The 17,877-nt window shown below is 40.6% G+C and overlaps 1 protein-coding gene across 12 annotated transcripts in view; it reads left to right on the forward strand.

Annotated features, from left to right (window-relative positions):
- DTNA (dystrobrevin alpha) overlaps nt 1-17,877 on the forward strand; it is a 244,482-nt gene that overhangs the window by 187,353 nt on the left and 39,252 nt on the right. For 11 of the 12 annotated variants that reach the window (XM_068396052.1, XM_068396053.1, XM_068396055.1 and 8 more), the window contains 5 exons: nt 92-258; nt 2,767-2,891; nt 8,166-8,246; nt 16,273-16,350; nt 16,972-17,064. In XM_068396052.1, the coding sequence (XP_068252153.1) occupies nt 92-258; nt 2,767-2,891; nt 8,166-8,246; nt 16,273-16,350; nt 16,972-17,064 (544 nt within the window). The remainder of the gene's footprint in view (nt 1-91; nt 259-2,766; nt 2,892-8,165; nt 8,247-16,272; nt 16,351-16,971; nt 17,065-17,877) is intronic. The other variant, XM_068396054.1, reaches the window with a different exon arrangement.

Here is a 17,877-nt window from a genome sequence, read left to right on the forward strand (position 1 = left end):
TTCGCCCTTCAGTTCGGGGCTTTGTCCGTAAACTTTTGCTGGGGGTTTCTCTGCTTTGGTTTACGGCTCAGTGTTTCTCTCTCCTGCGCAGTCTTCCACCCCGTCGAGTGTTCCTACTGCCACAGCGAGAGCATGATGGGGTTTCGCTACCGCTGCCAGCAGTGTCACAATTACCAGCTCTGTCAGGACTGCTTCTGGAGGGGCCATGCCAGCGGTTCCCACAGCAACCAGCACCAAATGAAAGAGTACACGTCATGGGTAAGGGAAGGCTCTTGAATCACTGCAGACTGCTTTGCCCTCCAGCTGGCAGAGTAGCCCCCAGCCACAGCTCCGGGCAGCCATCCGGCACGGGGAGACCGGGAGCTGGGCTGCCGGTTCTGATCCGCGACCCCGTCGGGGAGGCTCTGGCCTTGGGAGCTGTCGGGAGAGCGCAGAGGTGGGAATGGTCTTTTCTGGGTGAGGATCTGGGGCGCCTGTGATGGTGCGTGCCGCGGGGAGGGCAGCGCAGGAGCGGCTGGCAGCAGGGCACCAGGCTCACGGCAGCTTCTCTCATTCCCGCAGAACGCACGGTAAAATGGTCATTGGCTGCTCTGCTTGGCTGCGTGTAAATGAAATGATGAATACTTAACACTCATTCATCAATATTTTCAGTCAAGTGGCTGCAGCATATGCGTAGCATTTGGGATGGTCCTGGCACTGTAGATTTGAGCATGGTCACAGGCTTAGATCCACAGTAGTGTTTACTGTAGAGAAAAACACACTTTAGTCTTTTTGTTGTTGAACAGAATAATTCTAAGCTGAAAGAGAAGTATCAACAGCTACATTAACCTTCTCTGAAGGGCATCAAACCTGAGGGCTAAGCTCTCCGTGGGCTGAAGCAAAGCCCCAACGGAAGCCCTTGGTCACGGAACATCCCCATCCTTCACGGTTCAAATCCAGAGACCGACAGAAAAATCCTAATTTCAAATATTACAAAAGCATATTATTATTTAAAAAAAAAAAAAAAAAGAAAATTATATATATAGCAATGACTCGTGTTTCTACAGTGCTTTGTGTGTATTTTTTATCAAAGTTCTGAAGCTTAACACTTTTAAAATCATTGTTTTTCTGTTGATGGAGTAGGCAAGGGTTAAATTTGACATGGTTTGCTCTGTATGCCAGTCACACAGGCCCTTCACTCTTCGCTGCCTCCCAGCAGATCTGGGTCTGTAATTGTTTTTGTGGGTCCTAATTACTGCTTGTTGCATAGACACGAATGGCTTGAGTTTAGTCTCTGAATAGAAGAGTGCCCGCTACTAGCTCTGACTCCATTCCTAATAGCAGTTTGTGCTATAAAATCATTTTTTGCTGTAGCCAGGGAGCTGTAATTATAGGTAGGAAGTAATTGGAAAACTTAAAGATTTCTGCTCAGCAGAAGACAAAAGCGTGACTACATGTCTAGTGGCTTCAAATGTTTCCTTGTCAGAAACAAATGTTTTGCTTCAAGTTTGAAATTGTCTTTCTGTAGTGTTCATTAGCATTTGTACAAACAAGGTCAGCATTCTCCATAATGCACCTGTATCGAGCTCCACATGCAGATTAAAGGTGTTCACGGGGGCAGTGGAACTCAACAGATCTGAATTCAGAGTGAAGTCGCATTTATAATGAAAGAGAAAAAGGCTGAACTTTACATATTTAGGTTGGAATTCTGCAATAGAAATATTTCACTGTTATCTTGATTGCAGTGATAACTTGATGTGTCTGCACATACACAATACCATTCCTGTTAAGTTCCAAAAACATTTTTAAATTTCAGCATGTAGAGCTGTGTTTCGGGGGGAGGAGACAGTGTAAGGATCACTACTCCTGTTTTACTGGCAGCGAAGCTGAATCACAGAGAGGTGGGTTGGATTCCCTGAGAATCTCTCGCACAGCCTAAAAGACACCGTCGATCTCCGAGCCGTTCCTTAGAAAAGTGTTCAACTGCAAAGAGTGTCCAAACAAAACTGGAAAGTAGAAAATATTGATATTTTTTTTTAGACTCACTGATGGGATTTCAGAGTGAAAAGCATGCTTCTTGTGCAGAGCCTCCCCGTCTTTTGGTGACAGTGACAGTACCACAGCCTCTTCTGGCACACTGTCACCATGATGGGGCAATTCCCACCAGGCATGTCTCTGAAATTTCCCATTCCCCAGTGTGGCAGCAGCTGCGGCGGCCACAGGAGGTGGAAGAAGAGCTTTATAACCAGCGAAACAGTACAGGGTGCTGGAGCTGATGAAGGAAGCACTAGCGAGGAGAAAGAATATATCAGCCTTGTGCCTGGCCCACAGCTTAGGAAGTAAGTGATGTCTTGTACGGTGCATCTGTATGGACAGGCATACACAGATTTGTTCTGCTTGAACTCCAAACTGGTGAGGTATGAGCCAGCTGCAGTCCAGGCGACACTAACTTTGTGCTGTCCTTCATTCGATACTACCCGAGTGCATCATTGCAAAGAAGCCACGGCAACTGCATCTGTCCATATAGATATACCCTGTCAACTGCATCTGTCCATATAGATATGCCCCCTCAAGCCTACTCTAAAGGCCCCTGAAGGTAAGAGTAATCCTTCCTCCAAACTGAGCAGTCTTTGCCTTACCAGACTCTCAGGGTGGGAGGGGGGCAAGGGGGATGTCAGTTGATACGTATGTAAGCTGTAGAGCTTTGTGTTGTTTTGTGCTTCCTATAGCAGAAACAGTATGCACCTTACTTGTCCAGATTTTCTCTACCTTCCTTGTTCCTCCCAGAAATCACCTGCTAAGAAGCTAACTAATGCACTTAGCAAGTCTTTAAGCTGTGCTTCCAGCCGTGAACCTTTGCACCCAATGTTCCCTGACCAGCCTGAAAAACCTCTAAACCTGGCTCATATTGTGTAAGTATCTGTGTGCTGTAGAGAAAGTAAGCCTTGTTGTAGGAGTTGCTCACACTGAGTGTAGATACCATAGCTCTGAAAAAAATGGGAGGCAGTTGTGGCATATCAAGCTCAATGCATCACAAGTGCAAATTGCTGATAGTGGTATTTAGTATAAAAATGTTCTTCTGGTGGGACTTCACTTGAAAAGTCAGTGGGATATGTACATACAACCAACTACTGAGGCACAATGTTGGTACGTCCCCATTCTTCTCAGGGGATATCCATGCAATTTCATAGAGTTTCAGCGCTTTGGGATGTATTCATGCTGAGAACATTAGTTTTGTCATGTAGAGACTCTGAACTTCAGTGTTACACAGGTATGTCTTGATACAAGGCACCAAAGAAAAGTGAAGTCTTACACATTTTGTTGAAATCTGTGTCAGAGTCCTTGCTGACTTCAGTGGAGCTTCAGCTTCACGCAGCCTTGAAGACTAGATACGTGATTCTGTGGAAGAGTTGTGTCTTTAGTTGCCAAGTCACTTGAAAAGGGCCTATTATCTTTACATCTTGATATTTAAGAAAGTAAAATTATTATTTGGTAGTTTGTGTCACTACTTTTTCTCTGCAGAAGTCAAGAAACTCAAAGCAGACAGAAAATGTATTTGTGCAGCGTGGGGAAGTTATCACTTTGGATTTTCTTTTTCTAAAGCGTGTCCACCATCCATAGTGGCAGTTGCTCCGGTTTTCTCATTTATCAGTTTGTTTTACCTTTGCTTCCTCAGTCCTTAAAAAAACCCAAAAATCTAAATTTTCCAGGAAAAATCAGGACACTGATTGGAAGAAAGTTACAAAAGAAGTTACCTTGGAAAAAATTATTCCAAAGAGACTGTCTTTAGAGTATTTATCTTGTTCTGATATATGTCTTAAGAAAAGGTCTTTCTTAACCACCTTCCCAGGGGCCCTGCCTGAAGCATTTCAGGCAGCAGTCATTAAAATTGTATTTACATGCTGCATATCTGTGTTACTGGCTGCTGGAACTGTTCCAGTCTGTAATTATTATACATATTTACTTTTGTCAGTACTGAATGTTTGTATATGTAGCATCTTTAAGGGCAAGTGCATGCTGGCCGATGGGCTGTGTGACACCTGGAAAATTCATCTAACCTACCTGACATTTTAAGGATAAATCATGCTGATGGTCCGCCTCGTATGGTTACAGCAGACCTTTTTCAAGGCGTAAAAGAGTGTTCTGCTTTTCAGACACAAGGTGCCTCCCACAGATACATAGTGCCAGATCCCTGTTACACTTGACTGTCAGTTAAAACCCATGCATCCCTATGGAGGTGTAATGGGAGGATGTTGTTCTTTGGAAGAAATCATCCGGAGTTGGATCTGCTGAACTACCCCACTGCTGTGCATGGTATAAAAGCCTAGCTCTGCTGGCAAGTCAGTGATAATTTCACAGGGCAGATTTTGGCCATCCTTAAATAAAACGGAAAGAGACAGAGAGCATGAAATGGAAAGAGAAGCCTCTGTTCCCTGTTGGCTGGAGGCCCTCGAAGGCCTGAGGGCCTGACATATCTTATGTCATAAGATAATGGGTAGTGAAAACTGGGCTACTGTGAATGGATTAAATGCATTTAGGCAAGGCAAGGGGAAGGTACCGTAATTGAGTAGGATCTGTTCCAAATCTTTGCTGTGAAATTAACACTTTCCCTTCTTCCTAACTATACAGACGTAATTTAGAGTGATTGGGTGTGAGAACGAACCACCATCTATTTTGTTTTATGATAGAATTTCTCTTTATTCATAGATTGAAGGCAATATAACTTGGCAATATATATTGGCTATAACGATACGTGAGTGAAAAGCCTGTAAGTTGTGAAGGTAGCATGATCTACAGCATAATTCACATAAATTAACTGCAGGGAGAGATATGCTGCGGTACCTCATGGAGAATATCTTCTCGCTGATGTGATTTTTATTTTTAAACATAATGGAAATTGAGAGAAACAGCTCTGGGCAGGAATCCAGGCAAAAAAGGGTTTTATGTGTGCATTTAATGGAAGAGTTCTGGCAACAAAACAGTATCCTTTTCTTAGCTTCTAGCTTAAATGGGGACAAATACTCTCTGCATTACTATGCAACCTTTTCTTTTCATCGTTCTTCAATCTTTGAGTGGTACCAGTCAAAATCCTGCATGGTTTTTCTGTTTTACTGGTGCCACACAACATTTTCAGTTGAGCAAGAAACACATCTAAGGCCCATCTAGAGAAGCAGTTATCAAGGTGTCATTAACCTGATGGAGGAACTCCCCAATCGCCCCCGATGGAGAGGTCATTTTTCCTTTCTATACACAAGATTAGCAGTAAAAAAGAAACACCAGACTGCAGAGATGACAAATAACATGGCCAGTGCATCATGGAGGGATTTTCAAATGCATTCTGCACTGGTCTGACTTCATTTCCATCTAAGTCCATGGCAGCATTATTTTTGACATCAGTGTGAAGAGGTTAGACCAGCATGGAGCACTTTGGAAAATTCCTCTTATTTAATTTGATTTATTACTGTGGGTAAGTGTTATGCCGCAATATGCATTTATTACGTAGCATATTTCAATAGTATTGTGTTTTCTGCCTCCTTGAGGAAAGCTGATTGAGTATCGTCAGCTCACTTTTATCAGAAAGTTTAATCACTCACTTCCAGAAGTTTAGAAATAACCTCAGAAAGATACACATTTATAGTCATGAAGTCTGCTGTTCTTGTCTTCTCATATCACACAACTGTATATGTATGTTTGAACATCCGTTTGATACTCAAGCTGAACCTGAGGAATGTGACAGTGGGCATCAGCCTTTAACTTGCCTTGGGAAAGCTCAGATTAATGTAATAATACTTTTCTTCATATAAGAATTGCAAACTAATGCTAATCACAAAACCTTAGCAAAGCCTTGGAGTTTATAGACATTTGTACACAAGAGTAACTCTGCACGTGTAAACAGTGTCAATGACCTTTTGTGTGTAGAGGCTCTCATGCTTTTTGCAGAATCAGGTTCGTAAGAATGGTGTATGTCCAATGCATTACTTAGACCATATACATATTAAACTGACAATTTAATTAATGATCTCTTTTCCATTTCATTTTGGCTGCAAAAGAGATACGTGGTGAGTATTTTTCTTCTTTAGTACGCTTATTGGAGGAAAAACCTTGGAAAAAATGCAATAATCTCATTATTGCTAATCCTTAACTTTTTATCAGAGTCTAGAATCAAATAATTGTCTTTGAATACAGAGACAGCTCTTTTGGGGGCTCCCTTCCACCCCTATTTTGAGGTAAAGCTTAGAGAAGACATTAACCTGAAGTGTGTATGTGGTGATCTGCTGAAGTCCATGGGTGCAGCAAACCGACTTCCTACTCAGTCAGCGGAGGTGGATTGGGTGCAAGGCAAAAACTCTGCCAAGGGAGCACTCCTCCAGCTTCCTTCCCTGGGACAGCATTGAGAACCAATCTCTCCTCCCTTCTCCTCTGCTGTTGAGGCCTTCACAGCCCAGGGTTGGACCCATCTTTCAGAAACCCCAGCATGTGCCTGATTAGTTTTTGAATGTGTTCACTGGCCAGTGATTGCATTGAGAAAAGGAAAAATGCAGTAATCACGTATAGTTGTGGGAACTATTTCTCTTACATCAATTACCAGTTTACAGCTGCCAGGCAGCAAAATACCAGTTGCTTACCCATTAAATAAAATAGTTTCTAAGTATTCTCTCGAAGTTTATTTTCAAATCTCTGTATTTCAAGACTAATACCACAATGACCCTTCCACTGGAGTGGCTCTGATCGTGGCCTCATCCAAGCTCTTCTTAGCTCTGATGAAGGAGTCCATGAAAAATAATACTAAACACTTCTTCATAAGTACATAAAGCACAAAGTGCTGCTTCTCAAATTAATGACTGACCAGGACTGGAGTTTTTCATGTGGGTCTGCAGGCACAGGGTTAGGCTAAAACTGTATTTTCATATAAATAAATAACATGCTAAATCCTACATCTTTCTATTTCCAGTTTTAAACTTAAAATCAATATGGTGTTTTTATGCTGAGAAATCCATTTGGGCTTGTCAAAGACCACATTTGTGCTTGTTTTCTGACAAACAGTTACAAAACAAGAAAGAAAACATACAGTAATAGTTCCCTTCTGTGTAGAACTGGATTCATTCATTTCTTACAAATGGTTTGGGTGACCGGTTGTCTTGAACAATTAGAGCCCAGTGAGTATTTTGCAGATGGCTACTATATTTTGATTTGCATATCTGCAGAATTCAGAAAGCAAGACAGATCTTTCACGGAGCTTAAAGGGGACATTAACCAACTTGAAATACAGACAGTCTGAAGTCAGAATTATATATGGCTTCAGGTTCTGCTCTTATCCAGTTGAAAACCCTGTGATTTTAATAACCTTTTTTTTAGTTTTTCCAGAGTATCTATATCTTTTGCCCAATGTTGCATAAGAAGTCCATTAAGAAGGGGAAATTTCTCTTTAATGAATACAGAAGGAAAAATTATGCACAAAGTATTTTTTAAGAGTAGACAATAAAAGAAAGCAGAGGAAATAAATATTCGTTCTCATTTCATTTTTACTAAGAGCAGGAAATAATATAATAATAAAACCCATCATTATTAATGGGTCCTCTTAAACTAGATATGCATTTTAAATTTTGATTTGGGGGTTTGATATACCAGTTGAAAAGCTTTGCAATTAAACCAGTTTAGTACTACATTTATTTTATGGGATACTGAGAGCTATGGGTACCTGTGGTCACTATGTGGATATGGTAGCATGGAGCTTAGTGCCAGGGATAATCTCATGAAAAGATGTGTAATTTATTGGCAGTTACCCCCTGCAGACCTCTATGCTGCCACAGCAAACCTGCTACCAGTGCTCTGCCTAGCTGGTTGGAAGCAGTGACTGTACCCTGGACTACAGGCTCTGGAAAGTAAAAATGGCATAGTGGTTATTTTGCCAAAGCAGAAAAAAAAAATCAAGCCAGTTGCTTAAAACCCACCTCAGAACACACAAAAGCATTATTTCCTTCCAGGCCTAAGTAACAGTGTGTTTTCGTCAACTTCTGCTTAAAAACACAGCATCTTTAATTTGGAACTATTTCTACTTAAAGCAGAAAATGCCAGTAGTAATGTTACTTCAAACAAGAAGCTCATTTAATTCTCTGTAACTACTATTGCTGATGAGTTTTCTTTTGTGCAAAATTAATGCAAATGGATATTTTGCCTTCTTCTAGGCCCCCCCGACCTGTAACCAGCATGAACGACACACTCTTCTCCCACTCTGTTCCCTCAGGAAGTCCTTTTGCAAACAGAAGGTGAGTTCTTACTCTAAGTTAAGTTAAACCACTGTATGAGAGTGATGGAGGTTTCAATTTTCAATTCGCCCCCAGATTTAAAAAAAAAAAAAAAAGAAAAAAAAAAAAAAACGAAAAGCACACCACCAAAGCCAAAATAAAATTAACAGACATGAGCAGAAAATGCCTTGGTTAATTTGGACTGATACCAAGATATCTAGATGGAGAGCTGGCGTTAGGGCACCGCAAACTCCTCACAACAGAGCACAGAACTTTAGTTCTCATTTGAACCATTACATCCCACTAAATGTGCTCACATGCAGCCTAGGCACCCTCCTATAGGGGCTGAAAATGGGCTGTTGGTGAGAAGCCATTTTGTAGCAGCACTGTGGGAATAGAAACTGGGACATGCCGTTGCCTACTGGGAACGCCTGCATCGTACTGCAAGATATGTTATGAACAAAGAGAAAATGTGTTCATTCTTGCAAGACAGAGCAAGACACCCTTACTCCTGTTAAACCATTCAGATTTTCATTAAAGGCTACAAGAGAGAAGTAGTAGTCTCGGCATATGGCGACCCTTCAGCAAACAAACCAGAGAAGAGTGGTCAGAAACATTAATCCCAAAGAAAAGGTGCTTGCAGCTGAGTGTGTACGTTTTGGCTCAGTATTTTGGCTCGTATGGCCAAAATATGTGTGTAACATTTGCTAGCTGTTTCACCCAGTCTGTGTAAGCCTACCAATGCATGTAGATGAGAAGGTGGCAGAAAAATAACATCCTGCTGTACATGGGAAGACAAGTGACATGTCTTCCTTGAGTGCATTTTATTGCTTGGTTCCTGCTGTACGTGTCAGTGCTTCAGTGTTCCCAAATAACCAAACACAATCTCTGGGTATGCATGGGTAACCAAACCTGGAGCGTACCACGCTGCAGTGTCAGAGTGAAGAGGGTTTACTACTGCTTTGATTTATGAACTTTGTTACTGGGAGCTATAAAGAGCAAACTTTCAGTGTTATCTTAGTGCAAGTAGCTGCTGGGCGGGACTGAGATGCTTTTTGGAAGCCAGTCTCAAAGCAGCCCCCAATACCAGATCTGCTGCCTATACAGACAGTGAGACTGCAAATGCAAATTCATTTCTGTTATTGGAGTATATGGAATTGTATGTGCCAGGGCAAGGCAGGATAATCTATTTGTGGCCTCTCCAGTACAGGTCGTTAAGAGCAATGCTCTTTAAGATAAGAGCAATGCTCTTTAAGAGTGTAGCTGTTGCTTCTGTTTATCCCCAAGAAGTCCCTATGCTCATTCAGCAAAAGTATGCTTTGCCATTTAGGCCAGGGACCTGCAGTAATAATCACAGCACTATCTACTGTGCTGCTTGTTTTTCTTTACATATGAAAAATTCCTAATTATTTTACTTTTGTGGTCTTTAGTAATTCAACTGACTGTCTTTAACTATGGGGATTAAACATATGTGATTCCTGAGCTCTTAGAATTCCTTCTCTCCTAGAGGAAGAACTCCTTGATGGAGAATCCTGCGAAGGCAGGAGACAATAAACCCCCCTCAACCATAGGTGCCCAGACTTCCGTTATGAGTGGACAGTATTACATCCTTATACAGCAAAAAGTCTCCATGATGCAGCAGTCAGTTCTGGCTTTTTTAGAGTTAACAGTACCCTGATATGTAAAGCAATTATATTGCTTGTACTAAAAGTTTTGTAACTTTTGTTTCATTGACCTAGCAGGATTTTAAGTGTTTTGACAGCTTATTATTTTTATTTTCATCTCTTATAAATTTAATTTGCATCTTTTTATTCAAAAGAGAAAGCACCCTACAAACTGTCAAGTCAGTATCTTTTCTAAGTGGTTGCAAATTGCATTTATTGTAATGAACCAACTCTGAACATACTGGTCTCTGTGTATACTTTTTGGGGTATTAACAAAGTTTCATTGTTTGAATCATTCAGGTTACTTGGGGGTATAAATGCAGCCAGTCCTGTGGCTGATGAGCATTCTCTTATAAAGCTGTATGTAAATCAGCTTCACAACAACTCACGGTCAGTATGAGAGCACTAACCCACTAATCGCCGTAGTTCTGTAGCTCATGCACTAAATCATTAGCAATTCTGCCAAACTACTAAAGATACTCTTTAAGGAAGGCTCTGGTGGGCTAGAGGGTTTCTGTGGCTCTAATTAGTCCTTTGAATAGACTTCCTGCTGGCTGTGGGCTTTGCCAACTTCTCTTGCTTCTGCACAGCACAAATCTCTCATTCTACCCTTTCACGTAGGGTTAATATTAATGTATCTAGAGGAATTTGGGAACATTGTTTTGGAAAACTGAAAAAGCTACACCTTTATGGTTTCATCATCAGTGTATGACTTGCCTGTTGTGTTCTTGACCAAGGAACGAGAGAGGCTTGCACGAGAGCCTGGAAATGACTCCATATCCCACAGCCAGCCTCCACTTCCTCCTCCATGGCTCTCGTTGCTGGTGATTATTGTTCTGCAGTTAGCGCCGCTTGCCAATAACCTTCCCCAGACCCCTTTGCTTTGCTTTTCAAAATGGCCACAGAAAAGGCGGGTCTAAATCCTACTGAAGCTAATGAAGACTTCCCATGTATGTAGTGAGCATTGGATTTGGGCCAGTGCCTCTGGTTGCTGCACCCTTTTCCCAGCAGTCCCTCTCATCTTAGTGACCTGAAGGAAGAGCCTATTTCATTCTGCATAACAGAAATATGCAGTTGGCCAAGAACAGTTTCCCCATTTTTTTACTGTGGAGTGTAATGACCTTTCTTTTTTTTTCTTTTTTGATTAATCCATGAGCATTAGCCATAATTCACTAACAAACTACTGAGACCAAGGTACTTTTCTGCTAAATGCCAAGTTCTTCAATCTGTATTAGACTTACAACAGTATCTTAATTCATTCTTCTAGGTTTTACTATTATTATTACCCTGGGAAAATCAGGCCTCATTAGTGGAAGCTCATCCTCTCGTACATCAGAGAAACAGACTTTGACAGCTCTGTTTGCAGTTGTGCTGATTTTATATTAAATGCTCTGTGATTCATATGATAATAAAAATTGTACAAACTCAGGGTAAAATTTCTAGCTGAACGTAATCAACGCTAAAAGCTCTGCTGGCTGTGTTTTCACTGCAGATAACTTATGGTTACTTTAATTTGTGTTGCAATCTAGTCCAGAGGTTTCAGATAGCTTTAAAGAAAATTTTTATGTAATTAGAATGTTTATTGAAAGGAGAATTGGCACAGACTGTCATTTGTAGCATTCCCATGGTATTTACTTCAGCTAGTTGTGTTCACATAAGAACATAACCATTTGCAACCAGTTTGTCCCTGTAGCAGCAACTGAATTCATCACACCAACTCATTCTGCTGCTGGAAATGGATATGGTCTCATAAGTTCAGCATGATATCATCTTTGTTTCTGGATTAATGAGTGAAAAAGTGAAATGAACTGGGAAGAAGAAGAATCTTTGTTAGAGGAAAGATCTTTGACAACTAGTAAATACAATGGCAGATTGTGAGGAACAGCTGAAAGGAGATTGATCATTATGTTATTTGCAGTTTAATTGCATCTGAAGCACCGATTTTGGGTGGGTATGCAATTATTCCAAAGCTCAAAGGAGGTCAGATTCAGGCTTTCCCTGAGATGATGCTTCGTTTCTTCAAGCCACTTCAGAATCAAAGTCCACTTAAAATTTCTCTGCTTGCTTTGCTTAGTTTAAGCCACCAAGTCTGTAAGAGAGCTTATATGAGGAGGTTGGCATGACAATTACAAGCACCTTTCTTCTAAATATGTACAGTGTGGAAACTGATATCAACAACGTGCTCTGTACAGCTGAAGAACAACTTTAAGCATTTACATTAGAAAAGAAGAAACAAAAAATCTGTGATCTTCTTCCAAATACCAAATCACAGTCATTTGCTACAATGACAGCTAATATGTGATCAAAACCACAAGTCCTGTAATTTTTTTTGCTGTGGCTAATAATCAGGTTTTAATCTCGCATTTGGTTTGTGATCTCTGATTACCTAGAGGCAGCAGAACAAGGGAATATTGCTGCAGAGTAGGTAATGCCTTTGCAAACCCAATGGATTGGATATGTTATGTCAAAACAGGTAAACTGAGCATTATGGACCCTTCTGTCCAGTCAAGAGGAATAACTCTATACCCTGAATTACTGTTTTCTTCCTTATTTGGATTCTTTTGTTCCCCAGCTGGAAGCTGTCAGTGCTGCCTTGAAGTACATAGCTACCATAGTAATGGATACGATCTCTTTCTTAATAAATGTCTTCTTTAAGCTATCAAATTATAGGGCTAAAGTGGCATAAGATGAAACAGAACATTTTTTTCTTGCATTTTTCTCAGCCCCTCCCCCCCCAGCTAATATGTTTAACTCTTCTAAAGGAGTAATTAAAATGGAATAAATGGAGTGACACAGCAGATTCTGATGACCTTGAAATTACTTGGCAATTCTGTGGTAGATAGAAAGAATGCAGTATAGCATCAAATGCCCATAGCCAAGGAGAAATTGAGTTTTATTTAATGCTGAGTCAGAGTAGCTGATGCCTTTTTTGAACTCCACATAAAAGCTAAAAAGAATTGGATATTCTACCCAGGCATAGCAAGAGATTAGGCCAAATTTCTGGACAACAACTAACTTTGGAGCAAAACATACTGGTTGCTGCTGTTGTCCATGTTTCTATCTGTCTCTGAGTGTGGTAGACTTGAACTGCATGTTGCCTTCGTATGTTGCTTTCAGAACAAGATGAGAATCTTCCTTATTTCATTGGCAATATTCTACCTGCTAAAGGAAAGGTTTGTATGTCTGATTGTTTAATAGACAGGTAGACGCTAAAGAGGGAATAACATTTACAGCAATATTGTTAGGTTTACATCTTTGTAGACACATACTGAGAGTTGGAGGTTTTGTCTCTTAATTTGGATGGGGAAGTGTCTTTGTTTAGCCCACACCCAGGGCTAAACAATAGGCAGTTGTTCTCTCACCCAGTGTCCATTCCCTGACGAAGGAAGAGAATTGGGAAAAGAAGGGAGACTCGTGGGTTGAATTTAAACAGATTTAATAAAATAAAGAAACCAATATCAATGGTGATACAAAACACACAAAATCATACTTAGCCCACAGAGTTGCAGCAAATTGCTCCAGGAACAACAATCATTGAGAATGAGGAAGAGGGAAAAGAGGCCCCCCTCCCCCCCAAGCTTTGCCTTTTGTAGTGAACATGACGTTAATGTTACAGAACACACCTGTGGGACAGCCTGGGTCAATTTCACTGCTAATGACCTTGATCACCATACCACAGCTGGCCACAACCTGAAACAAAATGCAAAAGAAAATTGATTCTATAAATTTTATCCCCATGAAACCAGAACAGAAAGCATTCTTTGAGATCTTACAACAACGTTCCATTTTAACAGGAACATATCTTTAAAATATATGTTCCAGTTGGTAGGACACAGAGAAGCTCACTGTGGCCAAAAAAATCTCTGAAGTATTAGCTGTATTTTGGGGAATATGTGGAGGATGTAGGAAGATGTGGAAGAACAAGAAGGACAAATGTCAGCTCTCTTAAATGAAGGAAGGTTGAAGGCAGAAACAGGGACAAAGATCGAAGGGATTATACAAGAGGCAGCCTAACCTTGGTATCCAAAGATACTGAAATTATGAAAGAATTAATAAGCACCTGGAGGATAATAAGCCAATGAGAAATAACCAGTAAGGATTTGTCAAGAACAAATTATGTCAAACCAAACTAATTTATTTCATTGACAGGATAACTGGTCCAGTGGCTAAAAAAGAAGCAGCAGATATGATACAGGTTGACCTTAAAAGGACTTTTGACATAGTCCCAGATGACACAGAAGTACCCAAAGGAAATATGGACTAGGGGAAATTAGTATAAGAGCAACATTGAAAACCACTAAGTACATTTTCAAAAGTTTGCTGTCGTTTTAGGAGGAGGACATATCAGCTGGGATTCTTGAAGGCTATCCTAAGTCAGACACTATGCACTATTTCTTGTAATGACCTAGTGGGAGCAGTAGAATGAGTATATGCAATTTGTAGATGGTATGAAGATTGAAATAGTTATGGGAAGGAGTGCTTGGAGAGCAGTTTCTAAATTAAAAAATGAGCTCAGTTGCAACGGTAGTGATTGATGTCCAAATGATCTGAAATCAGTTAGAGGAAACTCAGTAATTCTGAGTGAAAAGTGCTGTAGCAAGGAAGCAAATAATCAAATAAAAATGGAGTATAATTGGATGGATGGGTATATTTTAACAGAGGACCTAGCAGTTGCAGTGAACCACAAACTAATTGAAGTCAGCGATACGATTGTTAGATTGCATCTGACCGTGGGACATCATCTGGAAAGCCATTAAAACTCATTCCCTGGAGGAGGAGACATCAGCCTGGAGGTTTGCACCCGGTGTAGGGCAACAGCAGAGGCACAAATATGCTAACCAGCATGACAGTCCAGAGGAGACACACAAACATCAGAAAAGCTTAGAAAACACAACTCATAAGAAGAGATTGGAAGTTATAAGTTTGCTTAGTCAACTAAGAAGGAAATGGACATTGATAGACATGATATCCGTTGCTCAATGAGTAACATTTACTTGCCTGTCCTTCCACCCTAACCGTGTTTTTTCTGGAGCATAGGAGAGGAGAATTTCTGGTTGGTAGAGGGGGCATCACACTGCACTGTTAGAAAGCAAAGCACAAAATCTGCCCTGGGGTCTTTGGTCTCCCGTTGTGGCAACATATTTATCTTTACTTTAAGAACCAAATGCTGCATTTTTGGCTGAAATGGCACACCCTGTACCCCTTGAATGCATTTTCCTTCTGTAACTGGGAAGAAAACATAGGTGGAAAATGTATCCTTTCTAGATGGCACGAAGCATGTTTATCTGCATGGATACTGCTTCAGTGGAAGCACAATGTGCATAAGTAGCATGCTGATGGGCATAGAAATGTGAAGCAAGCATTTTTTCTTGCTGTGCAGTACAGCATTTCATTCAGCTATCTTCCAGATTTATTATAAATCAGTAGAGCTTGGGTTCTTAGGACACCCTTCAGTACCATCCTTCTCAGAACCCTACTGCCAACCTTGACCTCCCAAAAGGAGAAGAATGACACACACCTCATCTTAGTGAATTCCTTCTTTGTCCTAATATTAAAGGTTTTGATCTTTGGACCCATCTGAGCCACATCTGCTCAGATTCATCATGCATCACATTTGTGCAACATCATCTGCCTATACACACACACACACACCCCCCTGGATGCACAGGTGCATGCATGCTTATGCACCCATCTTTTGAACAAAGACATTTACAGTATCAGTAGCCAAAACAAAAAATAAAGGTGAAGAATTTTTAAAAAGAAGAAACTGAAATGGTTTTTTTTTGCTTTGTTGTTTTTTAAACCAAAAATGCTGCAGCATGAACGAAAAACTAACATTTCAATCTCTCCATTTTTAGCCATTACATACTGTAATTAGGAAAAAAAAAAAGTGAGTTTGATGAACTATTTTTTAAAATTGCAGAAGAACAGTACTTCTGGAAATTAAACAGGTGTATCCCATTACTGGGTCTAAATAAGCACATTTCCACAGATTATTGAAACTATCTTATGGCAAACGTGGAGAAAAGCAACATAGCTGTTGTGGTGAAGCTTTCCCAGCTTGAAAGCTACATTTCAGATGATGTTTATCTCAGAGTCCACCTGGAAACTACACAAGCCTTCAGCTCTCCATTTGTGAGAGAAGCACATTTTGTTTGTCTTTTCTGTAGTGAAGGGTTTATCGTTTGCTTTTGGAGAACACGAGAGAAAACTCTTAATTCCTGACTTTGCACTTCGGAAGTTTTCTAAAATTTCTTTAAAGCTTCTATTGTTATTTCTATTCAGTCCAGGGCACTTGAATGAGTTTTTCCAAAATCTGTTCCGTAATTAATTTCAGACGTCACTGTTTACCCTCTTCTTAGTTTTCCTGTCTTATTAACTAGCTCTCCTTCCAAGAATACTGAAGTAGAGCAGAGCAAACTGCTGGCTAGGGCTGCTCCAGCTTTCTTGAAAGGCAAAGGGTAAGTTGAAGAGAGAGTATTTTTGTAGCTTGCACTAACGTAGCTAAACCAAAACCTTTTCCTCTATTCCTCCCACTTTTAATGCATTCTATAAACATCTTTCCTGAGAAAATTGTGATAACCGATTAACGCAATGAGCTAAGTAAGGCATGTTTAAATTTTATGTACACCTGGATGCGTGAGGTCTTGATTGGACACTTCCAAGTAAATCCAACTTGTGATTTCAGTATGCTAATCATGTGTGTAACATACATATATTTAATGTATACATGCAATACATAGTATATTAAAGCAAATAATGCTGACCTCACAATTTGCTGTATTTTGAAATAAATGGTACTATAAGGCTCCAGTCCCTGACCCAATCTGGCATGTCACCGATTTCCATGGCTGGCTCTGTAATCGAGTTGGATTCCACCATCCTAAGCCATTAAATACTTAACATATACATTGCAATAATAACAAAATAATTTCTGCACTTGTTTTTGGTTTTTATTTTGCTAAGAGCACTTAAGTATTCATCCTAAATTCCCATTTCACAATCTCACTTGCTCCTGCTTTCTCTGTTTATTTCCCTCTGTCTATCCGGACCGCACCCTCTTTCCCCCGACCCCTTTTCAGGTTACAGTACAGCCTCGATGTTGCAGACAGGCTGGCCGATGAACATGTACTCATTGGGTTGTATGTCAACATGCTGCAGAGCAACCCCGCACGGTTAGTGCAGGTTTGGCACCTTTGGGGAACCCAGGAAAGGGACGTTGGTCGGCCAAATGCTCTCACTGTTTCCTCCTGGCTACAAGCTGAAGCAGCTCTTTATGAGCACTAACCTAAAGGGAATGCATATGAATACGGGGTATGTCCTCCCAAAGTTGGTGGATTGTGGCAATTGCTGTTATTCTCTCTAGTGATGTTACGTAGCAAGGTATTGCAAATAACTGCTTAGTTAAGAATGGCTGTACAAAAATTGATTTGGAATACCATGCTTTAGTCAGTGCAGGACTTGGGGATGGTACAGAAATCTTAATACCATGATGACTAACAAGACCACGTTTTCAAGGTGATAATTTTTGAAGTGATACATAATTTGTAGCTTCACCTTACCTTGAAAGTAAGGAATGGTAACAGTATGTAAATAAAGATAATAGTAATAATAGGAATTTGCTTATTAACCTAGTGAAGGAAGGAATTCATTTCAATTTTTACATACGTCAGGCGTTGTTTTTAAATCTGCCTGGTTTCTGCATTGCTTCAATCTTGAATATAAATCTGCCCTTACCTTTCATTCAGACTCAAGTATGACAAGTTTTTAAATGGGTGTCTTGGACATAGTTCATTAATTCTGCTGGAGTGAATACAGAGCTTTGTCTACTAAACCCACCTGCTGTCCTAGCACTTGCGGATGGTAGCATTGCAGCAGGCTGCTCCGGGGAGTGGAGACGCTGGGTCTGGCTCGCCTCTCCAAGTACAACAAAACTCTGGACTTTGCAGCCCTGTACCAGCAAGGTGGTGAGCAGTGTAGTGTATGGC

The sequence above is a fragment of the Nyctibius grandis genome, chromosome 3, assembly GCF_013368605.1.
Source record: "Nyctibius grandis isolate bNycGra1 chromosome 3, bNycGra1.pri, whole genome shotgun sequence".
Taxonomy (NCBI): Eukaryota; Metazoa; Chordata; class Aves; order Nyctibiiformes; family Nyctibiidae; genus Nyctibius; species Nyctibius grandis.